Consider the following 24192-nt stretch of genomic DNA (forward strand, 5'->3'; position numbering starts at 1 on the left):
TTACTAGGGGTAAGATAGATACTGCCTACAGGAAAATTAAAGAGACCTTTGGAGATAGAGAACCACTTGCGTGAACATCAAGAGCTCAGATGGAAACCCAGTTCTTAGCAAAGAAGGGGAAGCAGAAAGGTGGAAGGAGTATATAGAGCGTCTATATAAGGGCGATGTACTTGAGGACAATATTATGGAAATGGAAGAGGATGTAGATGTAGATGAAATGGGAGATACGATACTGCGTGAAGAGTTTGACAGACCACTGAAAGACCTGAGTCGAAACAAGGCCCCCGGAGTAAACAACATTCCATTGGAACTACTGACGGCCTTGGGAGAGCCAGTCCTGACTAAACTGTACCATCTGGTGAGCAAGATGTATGAGACAGACGAAATACCCTCAGACTTCAAGAAGAATATAATAATTCCAATCCCAAAGAAAGCAGGTGTTGACAGATGTGAAAATTATCGAACAATCAGTTTAATAAGCCACAGCTGCAAAATACTAACACGAATTCTTTACAGAGAAATGGAAAAACTAGTAGAACCCGACCTCGGGAAAGATCAGTTTGGATTCCGTAGAAATACTGGAACACGTGAGGCAATACTGACCTTACGACTTATCTTAGAAGAAAGATTAAGAAAAGGCAAACCTACGTTTCTAGCATTTGTAGACTTAGAGAAAGCTTTTGACAATGTTGACTGGAATACTCTTTTTCAAATTCTAAAGGTGGCAGGGGTAAAATACAGGGAGCGAAAGGCTATTTACAATTTGTACAGAAACCAGATGGCAGTCATAAAAGTCGAGGGGCATGAAAGGGAAGCAGTGGTTGGGAAAGGAGTGAGACAAGGTTGTAGCCTCTCCCCGATGTTATTCAATCTGTATATTGAGCAAGCAGTAAACGAAACAAAAGAAAAATTTGGAGTAGGTATTAAAATTCATGGAGACGAAGTAAAAACTTTGAGGTTCGCCGATGACATTGTAATTCTGTCAGAGACGGCAAAGGACTTGCAAGAGCAGTTGAAAGGAATGGACAGTGTCTTGAAAGGAGGATATAAGATGAACATCAACAAAAGCAAAACGAGGATAATGGAATGTAGTCAAATTAAATCGGGTGATGCTGAGGGAATTAGATTAGGAAATGAGACACTTCAAGTAGTAAAGGAGTTTTGCTATTTAGGAAGTAAAATAACTGATGATGGTCGAAGTAGAGAGGATATAAAATGTAGACTGGCAATGGCAAGGAAAGCGTTTCTGAAGAAGAGAAATTTGTTAACATCGAATATAGATTTACGTATCAGGAAGTCGTTTCTGAAAGTATTTGTTTGGAGTGTAGCTATGTATGGAAGTGAAACATGGACTATAACTAGTTTGGACAAGAAGAGAATAGAAGCTTTCGAAATGTGGTGCTACAGAAGAATACTGAAGATAAGGTGGATAGATCACGTAACTAATGAGGAGGTATTGAATAGGATTGGGGAGAAGAGAAGTTTGTGGCACAACTTGACTAGAAGAAGGGATCGGTTGGTAGGACATGTTTTGAGGCATCAAGGGATCACAAATTTAGTGTTGGAGGGCAGCTTGGAGGGTAAAAATCGTAGAGGGAGACCGAGAGATAAGTACACTAAGCAGATTCAGAAGGATGTAGGTTGCAGTAGGTACTGGGAGATGAAGCAGCTTGCACAGGATAGAGTAGCATGGAGAGCTGCATCAAACCAGTCTCAGGACTGAAGACAACAACATTTAATTCCAATATATTTTTAAGTACTTCCAATGATACTAAAGTGTAGTTGCAGGCTATGAAGATCATTTCTCCTTCCTATTGTGCGCAGCTTAAATATTACTGAAATTCGTATGTCCCGCCAAAGCTTGGTTCGCTTACTAAAAGGTCGATTCGCTTCGTAAACGTGGAGCCGTAGTTGCATGTCAGGCGCTAGACACAAATATGGTGCTATGGTATGAGAGGGTTATCTTTGAAATTCCGATTAGAAGTGTGTTATGTGACGTGACAGACGGAGTATATGAATTATTTTTGTAGTAGACGTATCACTTGTTTTTCTAAAAGAAGAAAGATAATATTGCATCTGCAAGGACAAGGGAATAATGTACTGTACGAAGCAGCTGTTGATTGTTATGATTGTTCAATGCAAATGTAGGTTATGTTAAAAGGTCCATCTGGATGCTTATGTTGTTATGATACTTATCGCACGTAATGGTGCCAAGAAAGGACAGAAAGTTTTTGTATGGTCCGTAGATGTACGGTTGTGTGACTAAAGTGAGATTCAGTTATGAGTAGTTTCGGATGATACTGTAATAGGTGAAGATGTCTGCATAATTAAAGAGTTTTAATCTTACGTATTTGTTACACGGCTTAGATTGTATATACAAACAGGTTATAGTTAGCAAACGATGGCTGTCGTCGTGGAAACTACCATTGGGGACTTCACAGTTGACCTATTTACAACAGAACGGCCAAATAGTAAGTATTGTTAAATTGTTTCCTTATGAAATTTTCCCGGTTACTCGCCTGCCGTCCTTTTCATGTTTCAGTTTAAACTTGGTTAACAATATATGTCACTGCTATACGAAGCATCCTGCAGTTTCGTGGCTTATTTGTTAACATTGCTGTGGACTTCAGAAGCATTTTGGTGGCATTTTCGTTTTTCTCTCTTCATGTTAATTTAGAAAAGTCTATGGTGCTACTCTTAATTATTTTGTTGAGCCCATTACCTGCCATATGTTCAATATTACATTCCAAGGAACTATTTGAATCTTTGTTGCAGCATGCTTGAACTTCTTGAAACTCTGCCGAATAAAATACTACAACTTCTGTTTATTTCATTCAATACAACACAACTTTATAGCACAGACGGGGGATCCGACTGGCTCTGGAAAAGGTGGAGAATCTGTTTACAGGTATGGTTGTTATAAATTTGCAACATCATAAGTAAGTGAGCTGAAAATCAAATATTCATGTTTTATTTCATTTTTAGCAAAATTCACGGAGAAAATGCCAAATATTATGAAGGGGAATTAATGCCCAAATTGAAACATGATAAGGCAGGTCTGTTGTCAATGGTCAGCTGTGGAAATAACATGTGAGTATTATTTGTATTAGGCTGTGTAAACCCACAGCTGTAGGAAATTGTGTGATATATTCTTTTAACTGAATATGATGTTGAAGGTAAAATCTGTGTGCCAAAAACATGTTAATTTCCTATGGTAAAATGCCTGATCTGTTGGGCTTACAATTTAGATACTTCTCTAAGTGGTGTAAATCAGTATTTGTCAGTCGTGGGACTAAAAAGAAATTTGTGCACGCACAGAGGCTTTCAGACAGTCGTTCTTCCTGCGAACCATGTGTGACTGGAACAGGAAAGGGAGGTAATGACAGTGGCACGTAAAGTGCCCTCTGCCACACACCGTTGGGTGGCTTGCGGAGTATAAATGTAGATGTAGATGTAGACTTGCTAATTTCAGAAAGTGGCAGGGTAAACTTTTTTCCTCCCTTGTGGAATATTTCAAACTATTCCAGTGGAAATTCCATGATGGTTACAATAAACAAAAAGTCTGAAACTATCTACTTATCAATAAGTAACTCATATCTTGCACATAGAAATATGACAACAATGGCATTATTGTCTTTAAAGCTACCACCCTATTTCTAATGAGCGGCTCATCTTCTTCTGATGTCTTGCACCCTTCTGTAAATGTAGTTTAGAGCAAGATTCCAAGGTTCTCCCCGATTGTGATATACAGTTTTCTTGTATAATTGACTCGGCTCGGCTTTCCCAGTGTGTGGGCGTGTGATTGCGCACGCACACACACACACACACACACACACACACACACACACACACACACACACACACACACACAACTCTGCCACCATTCTACCTAACCTAGGCCTTGGGTATGCTACAGAGCAGTAAGTAACAACAACAAATATTTTGTATTCTCGTTTGTTGGCTTAACCAACTTTCAGCCAAATTATCACCCTCCATCCTAACTTATATCTCAGGGTACATTACAAATCTGCAACTCATCACTGCAGTCTATGTTGCCAAAAAACATTGGCACCAAAAATTATGTTGCCGGTGTTCAGTTCTCTTCTAGTTGTTACATGTGCAAGGTGGCATGCCATAGCATGTCATGTGAAGTATAAAATTTTAACAGAAGAGGACAAATTAGTAAGAGAGGAAAAAGTGCAAAAACTTGGAAAGATTTTGGTCGACTGCTAATCTGTGGATAGGTGAGCTACAGAGTCGATGAAGAAATGTACCATAAAATTTAACTGTCAGTCTTACCAGTTAGAACAAAGGCTTGTTATGTGGTAAAATTCTCATGGTGTTCTACGACTGATCAGTAAAAATAAAAAGTTCCAAAAAAAACCTTAAAGCAGAAAAACAGTTCCAGGAATGTGAGAATTACCCAAGACAGGTTGGTAGCTTGTGGAATACATCCCATTATAAAGAGTATTTTACGTGGTTAGTGAAAAACATTTGAGGATCTTACAGTTGATTTTTAAACTGTTAGGTTGTGGCAGTGACAGTTGATCAAAGAAATTGATTTATGACATAGTCTGAGTTTTATTTTAGTTTGGAAGTTTGCAATGCACTTACTTATAAAAAAAACTAAAACTGCTAGGTAGCCACACTATTGTAAGTGCACCATATTTAAAGAAATTGTGTACAGTAACCTGTGGCAGTTACTCGAGGTGTTCATCATTTTGACAGTCTAGTCTGAAATTTAAATTAACTTCTTGTGTTGTAGTATAACAACATTGAGCTGTGCAGTATATTCTAAGCAACGAACAAATGCTGAGCACACTCCAGTATGCAGCAGAGGAAAGAAGTCTGAGCTAGAACTATCCCTTTTTAGCTATTGATCCTATGGTCTTATGATCACCATTTTGCAAAGTCAGAATCCAATTTTAGCCATACTGATTAGGTAAATTTAAATCGTTATGGGAGAATTTCATAATGCTACCCACATCAAGGCCGCCAATAGATTTAATACTGTATCATCTTGATTACACTGTGCACCTAATGGATAACATGGAACCAATTTCGAGGCTTACTGTGCTATCAGCTGTGGATCACAAATTTCCTACTCAATGTTTCGGAGATTAACATGTGGATTTACACAAATTAATGCAGCCTCAACACATTCTCTCATCACTAATTATCATTGACAAATCAGTTGGCGACGTCAGGTGGACATCTGCAACCCAGAAAAATGCATTGAAATATCTACATATTTAATCCACAAGACATCATGTACAGTGTGTGGTGGCGGCTTCTTCTCATACCATCACAATATCCCCTTTCTCTGTCCCATTCATTAATAGTCCATTGAGAGGGACTGTTGATAAACTTCTGTATGAAGTCCAATTTCTCCTATTTTCTTGCCTTTATAATTTCTCAAGGCATATGTGGGGGAAAGTAAATTATTCCCTGTTCCATGTTGAAACCTGTGCTCATGGAATTTCAGCAGCAAACCTTTCCATGCCAGTCTATACCTCTCTTACTGTGCCTGGACTGGAGGTTGTTGAACATCTCCAAAACCACTTTGCCCTTACTTAATGATGCAATGATGAAACCTCCCCTCCTTTATTGGATCTACTCTATCCCTGAGTTAAGGTGCATGCACATGATGCCTTTTTTTGTGTTCAGCTGTGTGCACGTGCATAAATTTCAAACAGCGCATGCATCCCGCCTTCAGTGGAAATCTTTGTGCGTTTTAGTAGGTGGAAGGCAGCTGGGGCTCCATGTGCGTTAGATTGTGTGGTGTGCTCAGATCATGCCGTGAGGTGATTTGTGTGTAATAATGTCTATTATTTATTTAGCATATGGCATTACGTATGAACAGCAACTAACAATTTTGGACTCCATAACTTTACAAAATTATATTAATTTCATAATTTATAATTTAAAAAATAAGTCTGTAAATTAATATCTAATTTGTCGATCCATTCAAGAGCTGCCTCAGTCACTTCAAAGAAGTTTTCCTAGTTCCCATGGTAGGCTCTTCTGCTATAGGTGGTCAAAATGTGATTGATTGTCTGGTATTCATTTCCACAGTCACATTGAGAAGATGAAGCACTTCCCCATCGGTAGAGGTTTCCAACACAGATGCCATGGCCTGTGCGGATTTGTTTTCCAGGCATGTCACGTTAATTCCATACTGGCTGGTCTTGTCAGGTCTTTGGAGGGTCTGATGTTCCTCATAGGCAATGGTGTTCCACATTTCTGTCCACTTTTTGTTATCATTGAAAGTAGGGGCCTGTTGTGATTCTGCCAATAAGACAGGTGGTTGCCACAGTTCATTTGGAGTGCAGGAGCATCAGAGTGCATTGAAAGCTCAGGGATTTTAAATAATTTTTGGTATTCCTTGAGGAGGGTGTTCTATCTTCGGAGGTCTGGTGGCGCAGTTTTGCTTAGAGGTGGTAACCAGTATAGAGTAGTAGCCTTGATGCAGCCTGTTATTGTCCTCATTGCTGCATTTAGCTCTACATCAATTTTTCTCATATGTGTGCAATTAAGCCGCACTGGGGCACAGTATTCGGCAGCAGAATATACCAGCCCGAAGGCAACGCATCACAGTGTTGTAGATCTTGTGCCCCATGAGATACCACTCATCTTATGTATGATGTTATTACCTGATCTCAGCTTTGCTGTGGTGTTTTCTATATGCTTCCTGTTAGATAGGGTTTTATCAAGAGTCACTCCTATATATTTTAGAGAGTCTATTTGGTGAAAGACGTGACCATTAAAGATGACATTCAACTTCACATTAGCCATTCTGTTCTTAAGGTGAAAGCAGCTTACTTCAGTCTTCGTTGGATTTAGTATTAGTCTCCACTTTTTGAAGTATTCATCTGTTGTGGTTAGATCTGTTGATAGTATCTCCTCACCAGCTTCAAGAGTTCTCTGTTGCGTGTCCAAGGCCAGATCGTCTGCATAGATCAGCTTCCTTGACTCTGTTTCAGGGAGGTCAGATGTGTACAAGATTAACAGAATTTGTGCCAAAACTGAGCCCTGAGGAAGACAATTATCAAGTTTCTTCTGTTTCCTTAGTTAGTTGCCAAGGACAACTTGGTACTATTGCTCAGATAGCATGTTGTTTATGAGCCTGATTGTGGTTTGGCAGTGTATAACTCTGGCGAGTTTGTACAGAGTCCTTATCTCCATACTGTGTCATAGGCGGCTGCAAGATCAATGAAAGCCACTGATGTTTTAAGGCGATGTTGGAATCCAGATTTTATGTGGGTAGTGAAGCTGAGCACTTGGTCTGTGTAGTTCTATTGACTCCGAAGGAAGCATGCGTGAATTTACAGATGATCACAAAGGAAAAGTTGTATGGAATGCTACTTCTAAAGATTATTTGAATAAAAAGTTGAGATGTGGTGCCCTGAGTGTCAAGTATTACAGAAAATGTCTCTGATCATATTATTCTAAAAATAAGGTGCCATAGGGAAAGGTAGGAAAATAGAGATGAATACTTTATAAATTTATAAAAAGTGTATTTGAAAAATGTAGATAAATATTCATGCTATGGTGACTTTGTAACATAACTGAGAAGCATGACATGTGAAAAACTGATATGATGGGCTGTCAGTAGCTCCTCAACAAACTACTGGAAATAGAAGTGAGGGACATTGAAGATGCAAAAATTACAAAATTTGAAAACACGACTTCCCTTCTGGAGGATACTCACGCCTATGAAATTCCCAGATTTGTCAAGTCCAAGGATGAAACTTCCTGGCAGGTTAAAACTGTGTGCCGGACCGAGACTCGAACTCTGGACCTTTGCCTTTGTCTTCTGCAAGGTTCACAGGAGAGCGTCTGTGAAGTTTGGAAGGTAGGAGACGAGGTACTGGCGGAATTAAAGCTGTGAGGATGGGGCGTGAGTCGTGCTTGGGTATCTTAGTTGGTAGAGCACTTGCACCCGAAAGGCAAAGGTGCCGAGTTCGAGTTTCGGTCTGGCACACAGTTTAATCTGCCAGGAAGTTTCATATCAACGCACACTCCGCTGTAGAGTGAAAATTTCATTATAAGTCCAAGGATGTTAATCTACAAATAATCAGAGTTGTTTATACAACATTTTTATTAAATTAAATTGAAAGTTAATTAACCCTGACGTAACGGCTAAGCGTCTCCATTGATTATTTCTGAGTTTCAGGAATAATTGTGGAAATGCTTTGTTTTGAAATGCAAAATAAATAGTTCAAACTAATACGTAAGTTGCCAGCCTTATCACTGCAGTTTCCTAAGAAGAAATTCACTGTGACCTTTAAAATTTGGAAACAAATCATTGTCATCACATTGTATTTATCGTACCTCTGACATTTATATAGTTCTTTACCTGTAGTCACTTTTGCCTTGTCTTTTCATTGCAATAAATGAAGCACAAGCTCCCAAAAAAAGAAGATGAATGCGTAGCAGACGTCTTGCATATTGAGGCAATGTGTAGACATGAGAACACTCATAAATGCATACAAGCATTCTTTTCATGAAGTTTTGTTCATGCTCTTTTATCCCTTTGTGTCTGTGACTGTGCATGAGGAGAGAGATATCGTGTAGACATTGACATACCTTTAATTCACCTCGTGTCCCAGACTGATGAACAGTACTCAAGAATCAGTCTTATAAATATTTTGTACTCCACTTATTTCATGGGTGAATTACACTTCAATAAGATACTTCAGCTTAATGTTAGCATGGAATCTGTTTTTCCGACAATTAATTTTTCTTGCTCATTCCACTTTAGATTTGTTAATAACCTCAATGTTGAACACCTTTAAAATCCAGTCCGTCTACTTTAGGTTGCATACACACAGTTTTGTGATAGTTTTGCCTTGCTTCACAAGTGCCTACAATATTCTTGGACATGTGATCAGAAATAGCCTTCTGCGCAAGAGTAGTCTGGAAACTGAAGTTAATTTCGAGCTACAACTCCAAAGGTTCCTGGTCACTTATTACTTCTTTCAGTCACTTATTACTACTTTCATCTCTGGAAGTGATTATTAATGTGAAAATCCTGAAATTATGCTATTAGTCAGAGTCCATGTTAAATTGTACGTCCCCAAATAAGTGACAGAACAAGTCAATTCAAAGGTCAGAGGAAGGCAGGGGCATCGGACATGGTCATGACTATTCCAGCAATGCAGTGTTCCAACCAACATTTGAGTTGTGAACAGCTGTACTGTTAATAAAGAGTAAAAATTGTCACTGTTATTATTTGGGACCATACCAGCAAACAGAGCCACTAAAAATTTACGAAGTTTGTCTCACAAAAATGTTTCCTGGAAAGTGGATAGCTGTGGAGGAGCAATGACATCATTTACGGACCTATATTATCTATTTAGTCATCATACACAATTTAAATAGGTGTTACTGTTATAAAAATAGTGTAGACTGTATTTTCACCCCCTTTGTCTTTAAAAAGTTTTCTCTGAAAACTTTCTCATTGAACGTGCGTTTTTCAACATTCTTCTTTTTGTGAAATGATTAAAATGGGATAATTTTCGATCTACATCGTCTGGAACCGATTACATCAGTTGCAGGACATGATTTTGCCAGATAACTACTGAAGCAAAAGCAGCTATACTTGGTATTCACATTGATTGGGAGAAGGTATGTTTTAGAAAGTTTAGTGGAAGCTTTAACTTAGTTGTTGGTTTGCTAATACTTACAGAGAAAAATAATCAGATTTTAATTTTTTAAATTTTGATGAAATATTTGTTCAAAGGCATCTCATTTTGACTTTTTCTGCCACAAAGGTGTGCATGTTCAATTTTATGATTTTTGAAGGTTTGGATCACAGTTCTTCATAACACTTGCAAAGGATCTTCAGTCCCTGGATGGTGAGCACTGTATCTTTGGAGAGATAGCAGAAGGTCACGAAATTCTTCTAAAGTTGAATGAAGCAATTTGTGATACAGAACATAGGCCTTACCAAGATATAAGGTAAGTTTATCAGCAGAAAAGCTTCTCCACATTTGAATCTTGCTTTCACTTCCATTCCTGTGTCTCAGTTGTGCCCCTGTACCATAATTGTTTGTAATTGTTCTAAATAAAAGTAAAAAATGAATAATTGTAATAATTATTAAGAAGAAAAGCAGCCACACGACAGTTCCCAAAATGGGAACTTAATCAATGCTATCCCCCCCCCCCCCCCCCCCAAGACCCTCCCCCACTCCCCCCCCCCCCACACACACACACAAACAAACTGGCATGGCATTAACATCATCTTTCAGATTTTAGAATCTCTTTCATCAGAGTAAAGATGTGTAATTCAAAATCGTGTGTGCACAGATATGCAAGTGTAGGAGAAATCGTCCCGAACTCTGAACAAGAGATTTGAAATGAAGAAATGATCTCAAATTAACAGTAGCGATAACAATATTCAAAATTGAGTCTAAAGCTTGTACAGGGTGTATACAACCCGGGAGATCCGCGAAAAACCCGGGAATTTTTTCATCCGGGAGAAAACCAGGAAAAACCCGGGAATATTTTAGAATTCCCTGTTTTTTTTTCTTTTTTTGAGTTAAATTTTTATTATTTTGACTGCTAAGAAATAATATTCAAACAAAGGATATTACTGTATCCCGCTACTGCAGAATAATACTGCAGCAATAAAACATGAACGAGAGGAAAAAACTAAAATGAAACCTAAGTTGCAAATGAAATGTGCCATGTACAACAACAAAACACAGTGCTCCCCCAAGCAGCAGCAAAATGTGTCAAAGGCTTTAGGAAGACAATGCTTCATAACAACAAATTGCCTCCGATGAGTGTAACGTCACAACTGTTTACATTGGATTCGTGTGAGCAGTTGCGTACTGCCCATGCACATGCGCAGTTGAGTCACATATGTGTAGTACCTTCTTCCACTTCTGGCTACAAAAGTTTGGCTGTTAGCTGTATAAGCAGTAGCAAGATGCTACTCAGAAAAATTTTACTGTTGTGCAGAAGTTGCCGTATTCACTGGGAGCTAACAGGGGTATCTGCCCTGGGCGGCAATTTCAGTCAAGCATTAATCGCCTTGCAGAACAATGAAGTTATTTTTGTTGGTTTGCTAAAGAAATGTGGTTTTCATTAATATTTTCTGCTGAAGCAGTCAATTCATTTGTAACGAAGTGTTTAATTCCACGCTATTGGCTAGTTTCAACTGTTCTCTGCATTTCAAAAGAGCGTGTTTTCATCTTCTTGCAAGTGTGGTATTCTGCCATAATAAAGAACCAAACATGAAATAATACAGTACTGGTACTCCAAGAAAATTTACAATCGAATATGGACGTACGAATGTACACTTCAAACAGAATTATGCACGTTATTATGGTTCATGAAATTCCGACGCTCTTGGAATATCCTATGATGTCTTGTTTCTTTTGTGACATAACGTAAGATCTTTTAATGTTTTACATGTATGAACATACGGGCTTATTGTGTCATCGTAGCTGCGCAAGAGCTGTGTTACCTGTTATCTGGTGCTCTCTGGCAACTGCTGAAATGAACCTCTTTCTAACAGGTCACGGGAAAATATCACGAATGATTGAGTAAAAAGCGTTACTTTCAAAGTAAATTTCCTTTTATCCGAGATGAACTATGTGCGATGAATTTCTTTAATCACAGAATGTTTTACTCTCATATAAAAATCCACTCTTTGAGGATGACCATTTAGAAAAATTTCAAGCCAAGAAGATCAGACATTTATGTCATTATTAAAAATTTTACTGGCGCATTTGTGTGATGTATCTTAAAGTGTAACACGCGCAAAGAAGATCAATGTTATACGTGAAAGTTTAGCTTCTCTTGCAGCTTATTAATCATTGATACCAATATCGTATGTGAAAACTTTTCTTTTCTTGTAGCAACAATATGTATATTAATTTAAACCATTAACTTTACCTATTTGTGTGTATGCACTACTTAACAGTGGTAATGCTTTTGGCTGACGACATGGCGTGTCCTATGCTTTGAATATCTGCTGGCGAGATCACGTGACGTGAGCTACGGCTTGCTTACAAAAGTGTGTTACAATCTCAATAAATCGATAAGTTGTACAGTTCTGTGGAAAAGTATACTTTCACTTAACATGGAAAAGGTGTATTTTCACCCGGGAGAAAGTGTATTTTTAACTGGGAAATCCGGGAATTTTTTTTTCCTTGCCCACATATACACCCTGTTGTAATAAGTGACAGATAATTTATGAATCAAAGATGAGACATAAATCAAACTGGATTCAAATGTCCCATTGCAAATACGTATTATCGAAAAGGAAACAAATGAAATATGAGGAAAACTTGCTGAAAGATGGAGAAAAATATATTAAAGTGGGAAAAGAGGGAAGAATAAAGGACCACAGGAATGTATATTCCAAACACAAAATCAAATTAGCAAGCATAAGTTGGGACAGCCAACGATAACGCTGAATATAGCAAAAAGTATGAATGAAGGCTGATGAAGAGAAACGCAATAAGAAGAGACTGGACCAGGAAGACAGTCAAGCAAAGTACAGTTCACAAACTTTCTATTGAACAGCTTCAGATTTGTGTGCATGGAGCAGGGAATATGTAGCTCTATTGCTCATGTGGAATGCCACAGGGAGAAGAGGAGCAATGTTATCCATAAAAGAATGACATGTATAAGCTGTATGACTGAAATTGAAAATGCTTTATGAACCACAAGTTGTTTGTGTTGGTATATGTTCCTACTTTGTGGTTATCATTGTTCACAAAAATCTGAGATTAAAAATATAAATAAAGTTTGAATGCATACTTTTAATTGGTAGCTATATATATCACGTTTTCAATGCGTGTTTTTAATTGGTAGCAAAATTTTCTTGTTTAAAAAATGAGAAGCTTGTGGCACATGCAACTATATTGAACCTGAAAGTGGGGCTGAAGGTAATGACTTTGAATGACTCTTGGGAGCTTGCTGGGAAAACTGGATTTTGGAGGAAAGGTTGAGGTTTGCCTTGAGGTTGTGAATTGCCATTGTAGGGTCTTCTTGTTTTTGTAAAATAATACTACAGGAAATTGTGCTGTACCTGCTACGCTTGGCAAGTTTGGAAAATGTGGAACTTGTTGAGGATTAAGAATAGGTTTCTTGGAGAAATGGAGAGGAAAACTAGTTCATGGTATTGCACAAATATCTAAATGGTGTGCAGTGTGTTTCTTGAGTTTGCTGCCAGTCATTTGAATAATGGTTTGCAGGTGAAGTCCTGATAGCAGCAAGATATGGTGAGCGGGGAACAGCTGATTGGTTTAGATTAGATTAGTACTTGTTCCATAGATCATGTACACGACACTTCGTAATGATATGGAATGTGTCAGGTTAATAAAAGGTGTCTATACAAGATATTACATTACACAAAATATTACATGACACTTAACTTTAATTTTTTTGGCGGGGGGGGGGGGGGGGGGGGGGGAGCTGAGAAAATTACCCACTTACTGCATCCAAAAATTCATCTAATGAGTTGGAGAAGTTGCCATTAAGAAATTCTTTTAATTTCCATGTAAATGCTATATGGCTATCTGTCAGACTTTTGATATTAGGTAAGTGACCAAAGACTTTTGTGGCACCATAATTTACCCCCTTCTGAGCCAAAGTTAGATTTAACCTTCAGTAGTGAAGATCATCCTTTCTCCTAGTGTTGTAGCCATGTACACTGCTATTACTTTTGAATTTGTTCGGATTGTTAATAACAAATTTCATAAGTGAATATATATATATTGTGAGGCTACAGTGAAGATTTCTAGCTCTTTAAATAAGTGTGTGTAGGATGATCTTGGATGACCTCCAGTACTTGCTTGCTGATTACTTGCTTTTGTGCAATGAACACTCTTTTACTCAATGATGAGTTACCCCAGAATACGATGCCATACGAAAGCAGAGGATGAAAATAGGTATGGTAAGCTAATTTACTCAGATGTGTATCGCCAAAATTTGCAATGAGCCTAATAGTGTAAGTAGCTGAACTCAAATGTTTCAGCAGATCTTTAGTGTGTTTCTTTCCAGTTCAACCCCTCATCAATGCATACACCTAGAAATTTTGAATATTCTACCTTAGCTACTGATTTCTGATCGAAGTCTATAATTATTAATGGTGTCATTCCATTTACTGTGTGGAACTGTATATACTGTGTTTTGTCAAAGTTTAATGAGAGCCCATTTGCAGAGAACCACTTAATGATTTTCTGAAAAACATCGTTTATAATTTCACCAGTTAATTCTTGTCTGTCGGGTGTGATAGCTATACTTGGGTGTATGATAGGCAAAAAGTAACAGCTTTGCATATTTGTGAATATAGAATGGCAAGTCATTAATATATATTAAGAACAACAGAGGACCCAAGACCGAACCTTGCAGCACCCCATTCTTGATTGTTCCCCAGTTTGAGAAATCACCAGGTGTTTTTTTTTTTCATATTATGTGAACTGTTTATTTCAACTTTCTTGCGCTCTTCCAGTTAGGTATGATTTAAACCAATTGAGCACTGTCCCATTCATATCACAGTACTTGAGCTTACCTATAAGTATTCCATGATTTACACAATCAAAAGCCTTTGATAGATCACAAAAAATTCCAACTGGTGACTTCCGGTTACTCAGAGCATTTAATATTTCATTAGTGAAAGTATATATAGCATTTTCCGTTGAGAAACCCTTCTGGAAACCAGACTGACATTTTGTTAAAACTTTATTTTTACAAAGGTGTGAAGCTACTCTACAATACATTACTTTTTCAAGAATTTTGGATAAGGCAGGCAGAAGAGAGATTGGGCTGTAGTTGTTGATATCAGTCGTATCCGCTTTTTTATGCAGTGGTTTAAAAATGGCATACTTCAGTCTATCTGGGAAAATGCCCTGCTTCAGAGAGCTATTACATATGTGGCTAAGAATCCTACTTATTTCTTGGGAACAAGCTTTTATTATCCTTCTGGAAATGCCTTCAGTTCCATGTGAGCTTGTATTCGTGAGAGAGTTTATTATCTTCCTAATTTTAGAAGGTGAGGTAGGTGGAATTTCAGTTGTATCAAATGGTGTGGGTAAGGCCTCTTCCATTAATTGACAGCTTAGTAAAGAACTTGAAAAGGTTAAGAGACTGTGTAAATTGGAATTTAGGGAGATGGCATTTGTGCACCTGGCAGCATAGACAGGCACTCACGTGTGACCTCATTACCGTTCGGAGATGAGAAGGTTGAGAGGATTGAGAATAACCAAATTTAATTAGGAAACCATGAAGTGTATTACAGCTAAATACTCGCTGTAGTGACATTACCTTATTTTAAGTTAAAGCTATAGGAATTTGTGAGAGAGCCACTGTGAAGCATTGTGTTAGCAAACTCGCGTACCAGTAAGTGCAGTGTAGTAGCAGCATATTGGTTAAAACAACATGTACCTAAAAGGATTGTGAGGTGGGCTAACTGTGCTCAGTAAGAAAGACAGACCAGGGGCTGGATAATAGTGCAACAAATACTTCTTGAACCATATAAAAGGTTGTGAATTCTGAAGCAGATTAATTTGGAATCCAGCAGCAGTACCACGATGCCAGGGTCATGCTAGATGCACAAGATGACTGAGCATTGCCAGCTGCAGCCATGGGTTCAAGGTTGGGTTGTGCCAGCTGCCTCCTACCCTGAGTCTCCTTGAGGGTCTTGGTGCCACTATGCCAGCTGATCTGTCATCCACAGCCGCTGTTGCCAGGGGGCACCAGGTCATGTCCCATACGCAGCAATCTTCACTCACTGCTGCAGTGGTCACGAGCCAGGCTGGAGGTGCCGGGTTTGGCTTTTCCACAGCAGAAGGAAGAATGTTTCAGTGACATTGGTGCTGTGGCCTACTGATAGACCTCTTGTTGTTGCCCAGCCTAATGTCATATCTTTACCAGGGCAGAAGCCAGCATCCTGCTAGACATTGCTTGCCTGAGTCACTGGAATGTGGCATGTCACCGGAATGTGGTGTTTTCTGCATCGCATTGCTAATGACGTAACATATGTTTGAAGCTTAACCATTTTGTTGCTGTGGATGGGTGTACATGCCCTGCTCTGCTGTTCCCCAAGCACTGTGGACATGAATACATGCACCGTTTGGGTTTTCCCGCAGTGCTGTTGATGGCCGTATGTGTTGTGAGATGCTGACCTCTCACTGCTGCAAACGAGTTACTTCCATATATCTGTGTTTAAAAAAGTTTCGAGTGTTTGTCATACAACATAGGTGCCTCTTTGTGTCCTATCACTTACAAAAAACAGTGTTTCAATATCATGAACCGTTTATGAACATGACAATTGTTACGACCACTTAAATCCTGATTCTCAGGGACAGGAAAGGGTGTATTGTGCGCAACCATCTGTTGGATATAAAACTCAAGAATGAAATGGGATATCATTCTGCTCTCATTTTTAAATAAAATTGTAATACCTGATCTACATTTCATTCACTTCAATGTATGAGTTAAAATCAACCCTACGCAGAGTTCACACAGTGTTTTTTTATCTCTGCAAGCTCTTTAAAATTGCAACGTTTTATTTTATTGGATGCAGCACAGTAAATATGACTTAAAATGAAAAGAATCTGAGTCATTTATCGAATCAAAATATCAGACTGGAAGACACGCAAAAATCAATTTTTTTCTCAGTGTATAGTTTTGTTGTAATAATAATACAGGTATTTCATAGTGGTCAGAATACCACTATTTACCATAGATATCAGCACTTGACGAGCAGTACAGCAACAACAGAACTGTGCTCAGCACAGAATGCAGAGAGCATGTCTGTAGCAGCAGAAGGGTTGGTAAAACATGTCTTGACCTTCGGTGTGTTACTCTTGACACCCACCTCACAGAGTGGTGCCAGCAAGGGATCTTTGAGCCCTCCATTACACCGTTTGGTGGGCTCTGAGGTCATGGCAGTTTAGTAGAGTGCAGTCTTTGTGTTTTGTTTTTGTTTGGCTCTGAGGTCATGGCACTTTAGTCGATTTTGCCAGGGGTTGAGTTGCACTTCTAAGTTCAGTATGTGACAGGTGATCAAAGCTGACATTTCTAAGGCGGCATAAATACAAGTGTTAGTTTTCACTTGGTTGATATGGGCAATATGGGTGTAATGAGCAAGAAGTGTGGTTCATTGTGTTGTAGTATACAGGGTAGGGAAAAATTGTCACAAAATTTTAACCCTGGATAGCTGATGTCAGTGGGAACCAAACTTACTAATGTTGTGTTGGTCAACAACACCCCATGTTTGAACTACGGAAACTTGGCGCCACGCTCTGTGATTGCCCATGGGATTCCATTGTTGCCAGTTATCGGTTGATGGGCAGCACTGTGGTTGTCAGTTCACACAGGCAAATGTCCCTCGCCCCGTCACTGCCCCAACGTGATACACGCACATGTCAAGTAGGTCTTGCTGTTTGTATCCATCTCACGTCAGAGGCATTTACACGTAAGTTTCGCGCATGAACACACACGTCATTTGCGATTTAGTCATACAGTAAGCATCACGGCACAGTATTCATTTAAAGAACGAGATACGGTTTTTGTTTATAGAATAGTCAATGGTAATGCACATGAAGCTCGACGGTTGTATGTGAAACGGTATTCAGCAAGACATCACCCACACCCACAAACTTTTACAACAATTCACCAGCGACTTGGCAAAACAAGCTTGTTAGCGGGATATCATGGTGATGCTGGAAGACCTCGAACACAATGGGATTGTGCATTGGAAGAGACTGTTCTCGAGCACTTTGAGGAAGGACCTACGACAAGTACTCGATGATGATGATGATGATGATGATGATGATGATGATGATGATGATGATGATGATGATTGATTCGTGGGGTGCTCAACTGCGCTGTTATCAGCACCCGTACAAATTTCCAAACTTTGCTCAGTCCAGTCTCGCCACAATCATGAATGATGATGAAATGATGAGGACAGCACAAACGCCCAGTCATCCCGAGGCAGGTGAAAATCCCTGACCCCACTGGGAATCAGACCTGGGACACTGTGCTTGAGAAGCAAGAACACGACCACGAGAGCACGGGCTGGGGGCAGCAAGTACTCAAGCGGCTGGATGTGACATGAGATCCCTTATCAGTTAGTTTGTGAGGTTTTGAGGAATGATAGCAAGCATCTATTTAGTTTCCATTGTGTCCAATACCTAAATCCTGTGGCGGACTATGAACACAGGCTAGGGTTTTGCTGGTGACTTCTGCAGTGTATTGCACGAGATCCCGTCTTCCCTGCCATTGTGTTGTTTACTGATGAGTGCACCTTCCACCGGGATGGCCTTTACAGCACTCGAAATGTTCATTACTGGGCAAGGGGAAATCCTCACATAACTTACCTGCATAGACGCCAGGAACGATTTTCACTCAGCAATTGGGCTGGCATTGTGGGTAACCACCTAATTGGGGCGGTCAGTCTACCTCCTCAACTTACTGGAGCAAATTATCTTTACGTTTTGCAAGAAACTCTAACCAGGCTGCTCGAAGATGTTTCCCTGGACATAAAGCTACCCATGTGGTTGCAGCATGATGAGGCACCCGCACATAAAAGTCGCACTGTGTGTAGATATTTAATTGAACTCTTCGGCAGCTGGGTATATGACAGTGGTGCTTGTAGGACATGGTTCCCACGATCAGCAGACGTCACGCCACCAGACTTTCCTGTAGGGATTCTTCAAGGTTCTAGTTCACCCACCCAGATGCAAACCACCTAGCAACGAAGAGGAATTAATGGATCACATTCAACATGCTGCCAGTCACATCAGGGCAATGCCAGGAATCTTTCAAAGAGTTCGGCAAAACACCATTTGATGTTACCAAGCCTGTGTCATGTCAGAGGGTCGCCAATTCGAGCACCTGCTTCAAGTAAACAATGTCCTGGCTAAATAAAATAATAATTTTAAAAAAGACACCTTTCAGGGCTGACACAATTTGTAAAAGACATTCTGTATGTGAACTAACAGCTGCTGACGGATTTGTTCCTGGTAAGTCTTATTATAAAAGTACAATGGATGTGTCGGGACCCCAGTGGATTCGCCCCCAGAGTGGAAGGATGGAAGGCTGGCACGAACGTGCAGGCCACCTTGGGTACATCATAATCTCTGGCAGGTAAAGCATTCTCAGTCATCTTGTCCAGAGCATCCGGCAACGGGGCAATCGTGGAGCCAATCAGAGCGCTTGGTACCAAGTTTCCGTACTTTAAAAATGGTGCCTTTTCAACCTATGCAACATTAGTAATTTTGGCTCCTACTGGCATCAGATATCCAGGGTTAAAATTTCGTGGCACAGTTTTTCTCCTCCGTGTATAAGCTGTGGACTGAGTAATGATTCAGGAGGTGAAACTAAGTTTAATCATTGTTTCAGTGTGTAGTAGTAAAAATGGGTAACCACTTAGGCAAGAGTATTAAGTTGTGGTAAGAAGTGATACGATAATGTTACATTTGAGTGTTTCCTAATTTGATTTTGTGCAGAGCAAGTATATGGTTCATTAACTAAGTATGTAAGGTAGTTGGAAGTATTGGGACAGTGGCATGTTTAGGTGTTTCTTCTCATTTTTGTTTGTATAATTTGTAAGAGGTAATCATTTCATGGTCAGTACCGTGGGGAGCAGGGTTTTTGTTAGTGCAAGAGGCTACTTACCACAGAGAGGAGGTACAGAGAATTTAAGAGATGAAATAGATAAGGTGCTGGTGGACAGTGCAAAGTGGTCTAAGAGATTAGAGGCACGTGATGCTGAGGTGAAGGAAAGAACTTATCACAAAACTACACAGTATAAGGAGAAGTTGTGGAGAGAGCACACTGACTGGTTGATCGAAAACAGGCCTCGTGTTGTAAGGAATATGTTGATTATGAGGAGAATGAAAATAAGGAAGATGGGGGAAGGAGAGAGGAAGGAAAAGGAGGAAGATGAATGGGAGGAGCAGGCTTGTCGATAGTTTATCTGTTCATGCAGGACGGCCGACTACCAGTAATGTAGGTGAACCTTTCAGTCCTGTGAAGAGGAGGGAAGAAAGTCGTGGATGGGTGGACAATTGAGTGGGAAGATTAAACTAACTGTAGGTAGTGTCATAATAAATGTTTGTGGGAACTTAAGTGAGGCACTGAGTAATGATGATGATGTTGAAATTAAGGTGAGTAATGTAGAAGTACCACCTCTGGTATCAAGTGTAATTGTGGAGTCTGAGGTAGTAAGAATGGATATGCGCTGTACTGAAGCGTTTGTGTGGATAGCAACATGGTTGATTTTTAAGTTCATTTTCATATTTGGTGATAATGGGTGTTGTGTTGAGGCAATAGTACACAGGGCAGTTCAGGTGCTGGTAACTTTTGCATTGTTCAGAGTGGAACTGCAAAGAAAGTTGTTTTAGGTACTAAACAGAATGCACAAGAAATTGTTGATAGTTATGCAAGTGTTATGGTAGAAATGGTAGGGGCACATATACTTGCCCAGGAGCAGGGTGCTTGAAAGAAAATAGAGATGATGAGCTGGTAGAGTGGATGATGAGCTGGTAGAGTGGATGATGAGCTGGTAGAGTGGATGATGAGCTGGTAGAGTGGATGATGAAGTCAGCAGGGCTGACTCTACTGAAGAGTACATCCCAGTTCAGTATGTAGCACAGGCACAAGTAGTGGGTCACAACTTTGCGGGGCAAGCAGCTGAGATGCACGATGAGTATGAAGTGGGTTAAGGGTAGAACACAAGCCTAAAAGTAAACATTCTGACTGAACATCATGCCAAAGTTAAATTTCGACTGCAAATAGTTTTTGTCAGTGTAGAGCTGTCATGAGGTGTGTGTGTTGTAGTGGACAAACCAGTTTAACCTTCCACAAATTCACATGGAACAGTGCAACTAGGCATCAGGATGTTGTTTTGTGTGGACATGGAGACCAGAAAACCAAGCATTTTAAGGGGAATTTAGCCTGTAATGAGCACTACATTAGTCATGTGTTAGTGTGGAATGAAGAGTTAGAACTTGTTTGTGCTCAAGTGTGGCAAGAGGCCTAGTAATGAAATATTTGTAGTATTTGAGATAATGAACAGGAAAAGAAACGCTTGAGAGATGTTGTGCGACTAAGCAGTACAAGGAGAGATTCCAAAGTGGTGATGGCCATAATAAGTGTGTGGATAACATTATAGTTTAAATATTGGAAAGAAATGAATTTGTTAGAACTTAAAGAAGATAAGAGGCATGGAGAAAGTTCCCACTGCTCAGATACAATAATTATAGATGTGTTAAAAGATTTGCAAAGGAGCAGTCATAAATTTTATATAATAAATGTGTAGGGTTTTAAATTGCTAGTCTAGTATGATCATAAGGGGTGTCACTTGTTTCATAAAAAATGGTGGAAATAGTGTGTTGCGTTGCCTTAGGTACCATGGGCAGTGTAGCAACATATTGGTTATAACAACATATATGCAAAAGGATTGTGAGACAGGCTAGCTATGCGGCCAGGCAGGCAGTATGGTGTCATCACAACAGCACGAGTCCCATGTTGCGAGCTACGTGACCAGGGGCCAGGTAATAGTGCAACAAATACACCTCGAGCCATATAAACAGCTGTGAATTTTGATGCAGATAAATACAGAGTCCAGCAGCAGAATCACCATGATGCCAGGGTCACACTACATGATGATACAACTGGGCATCACCGGCTGCAGTCATGGGTTTGAGACCAGTTTGGACCAACTGCCTCCTGCACTGAGTGTCCTTGTGGGCTTGGTGGTACAGTGCTGCCCACAGCTGCCATTGCCAGACTCCTGCCCGGAGGCAGTGGGTCATATCCCCTGCACGGCAGACTTGGTTCACCACCGCGGTGGTACAAGCTGCATCAGATTCCCTGCGTGCAGCCGTTCCACGGCAGAATGCAGTTGCAACAGATAGAAGAAATGCACCACTGATATTGGGGCCACGACTTACTGGCAGACTTCCGTCCACTATCCGGCTTGACATCAACAACACAGGGTACCAGCACATACAGGTACGATTTTCACCAGAGCAGAAGCCAGCCATCTGCTAGACATTGTCGATCTGAGTCGCCGGAGTGGGGTGTGTTTGTGTCGCATTGCTAATGACATGATGTGTAATTGAAGTGAATAAAATATTTCTCTTGACCACCAGTGTGTCACTGAGCCCCAGGGCACTCACTCCCACATTCTACACCACACAGTTTCTGTTACTGTACCAGTTCTGAGTATCAGTAGTTTCCAGGAGTCTGTGGAACAATTCTTGGCCTAAGACCACATAAAAATATGCTGAGGGTCACACTATTTTGGCACAATCATAGGCCAGGTATATTCCACGGGCTGTTAAAAATTAGCTGACATTCACTATAACTTTAACTCTTCTTTTGCTCCAGTAACAATGAGATTGGGGATCTGCCCTATGCAAACATTTTTGTTTATTTGCTTTCCCAAACTAGTTTCAGTGAAATACTGTCATCATCAAAGTATTTGCCTCAAAGTGGATCCACAATCCCATATTAAAATTACTGACTAGTTGAAACTGGTACAGACACATACATATCGTATGTAAGTATTTCACTGCCATAAACTTTTAAAATGAAATTAAATGAGTGTATGGTGTTAAAGGCCAGAAGTTCGGCTTTTTCAGTTGACGCCATATTGGACGACTTGCATGTCAGTGGTGACAAAATGATGATGCAGACAACACAACACCCAGTTTATGAACAGAGAAAATCTCCAACCCAGCCAGAAGTCAAACCTGGGGGTACTAAATGGCAGTCAAATACACTGACCACTCAGCTAAGGCGGCGCTTCAAATGACATTAAAAAATGTGCACATTGCATTCTCCACCAGTGATATGGGAAACATGAGTACATCCATTAGAGACATCAGGACAGGATGAAAGTTGAATCGACAAGTGCCAGACACTAGAGTCCAGTTTGGTGAACAGCCAGAAGTATCAAGATGTACTTAAGATGAAATTATCTCTATTTGTAGATGTGAAGTTTAAAATGGGGTGAAATTAATTTCTCATTGAGTGTAATACACAAATTTAAGTTTTAACATGTCTTGTCTGGAATGTCCAGTTGCACAAAATAGCAACTTTAACAATAAGCAGTTCACTCAAGAAGAGAATACGAGCGTAATAGCTAATGAGAGTTACTGAAAAGAATTGGGTTGGAAAAGAAATTCGCGGCACAATTTTCCTAAAAGAAGGAATTAGTTGATAGGACATATCTTACGACATCAAGGAATTGTCAGTTTAGTACTGGAAGGAAGTGTGAGGGGTAAAAATTGTAGAAAGAGGGATGAATACAATAAAGACTTGGAAACAGATGTAGGATATAGTAGTTTTTCAGAGAGCAAGAGGCTTGCAGAGTGTAGAATAACATGGAGAGCTGCATAAATGAGTCTTCAGATTGAAGACAACAACAGCAACAGTATATGAGTGATTTTTTTAATAATAATAATAATAATAATTATTATTATTATTATTATTATTATTATTATTATTTTTTTTTTTGGGGGGGGGGGGGGGGAGTTTTAAAATGAAAAATTGGCCAGGGGTGAGGAGGACTCACACTGAGGGTTTGTACAGTCTTCATTATGTATATAGACAGTTCATCCATTCTGTTAAGACTTTTGAGAATGTTTTAATTTCAAGTTTGAGGTCAGACAACAAATGACAAAAGTTTTTTTTCCCCCTTTTCTTTTTTTCTCCATGTGATGTAATTACACATTGAATTTTCTGATTTTTTTTCCCCTTTACTTGTCCAGTTAAACCTTAATTCTTGCCAAATTTGCATGATTCTTGGCCAATGCTAAGTACAATGCATGTTTTGATGAGTGGGTTTGTATCAAAACATGTGACACAAATGGCTGTTATCTTTTGATTGCGTTGAACTTCGAAGCTAACATTTAATACACTGCCGAGGGATGATAGGAATTACTTCGTGATATAAATTTCAACCTGATACGTCAGCCATTCTTGTGAAAAAGGTGTCTTAACAGACAGACAGTCAGATAACAGGCAACACCTTTTTCACATATTATAATTACAAATCAAAAATTTATGGATTTTTCATTTGGTTGTACTGCGAAAACCTTACTTCTTGCTAAATTTCACAGTTCTAGGTCAATGGGAAATACTGTATAGATTTTAGTGAGTGAGTTTCGGAGTATCAGAATATGTAACATAAAAGGCTTTTTCTTTTGACTA

The 24192-nt window shown here is 39.6% G+C and overlaps 1 protein-coding gene across 2 annotated transcripts in view; it reads left to right on the forward strand.

Moving 5' to 3' along the window:
- The first annotated feature begins 1883 nt into the window (after positions 1-1883).
- LOC126335002 (zinc finger CCCH domain-containing protein 13-like) overlaps positions 1884-24192 on the forward strand; it is a 93443-nt gene continuing 71134 nt past the window's right edge. The window contains exons 1-4 of one of the 2 annotated variants that reach the window (XM_049997828.1): positions 1884-2471; positions 2776-2908; positions 2986-3090; positions 9808-9963. In XM_049997828.1, coding sequence (XP_049853785.1) covers positions 2402-2471; positions 2776-2908; positions 2986-3090; positions 9808-9963 — 464 coding nt within the window. In that variant the 5' untranslated portion in view covers positions 1884-2401. The remainder of the gene's footprint in view (positions 2472-2775; positions 2909-2985; positions 3091-9807; positions 9964-24192) is intronic. The other variant, XM_049997829.1, reaches the window with a different exon arrangement.

Source organism: Schistocerca gregaria, chromosome 2 (genome assembly GCF_023897955.1).
Source record: "Schistocerca gregaria isolate iqSchGreg1 chromosome 2, iqSchGreg1.2, whole genome shotgun sequence".
NCBI lineage: Eukaryota > Metazoa > Arthropoda > Insecta > Orthoptera > Acrididae > Schistocerca > Schistocerca gregaria.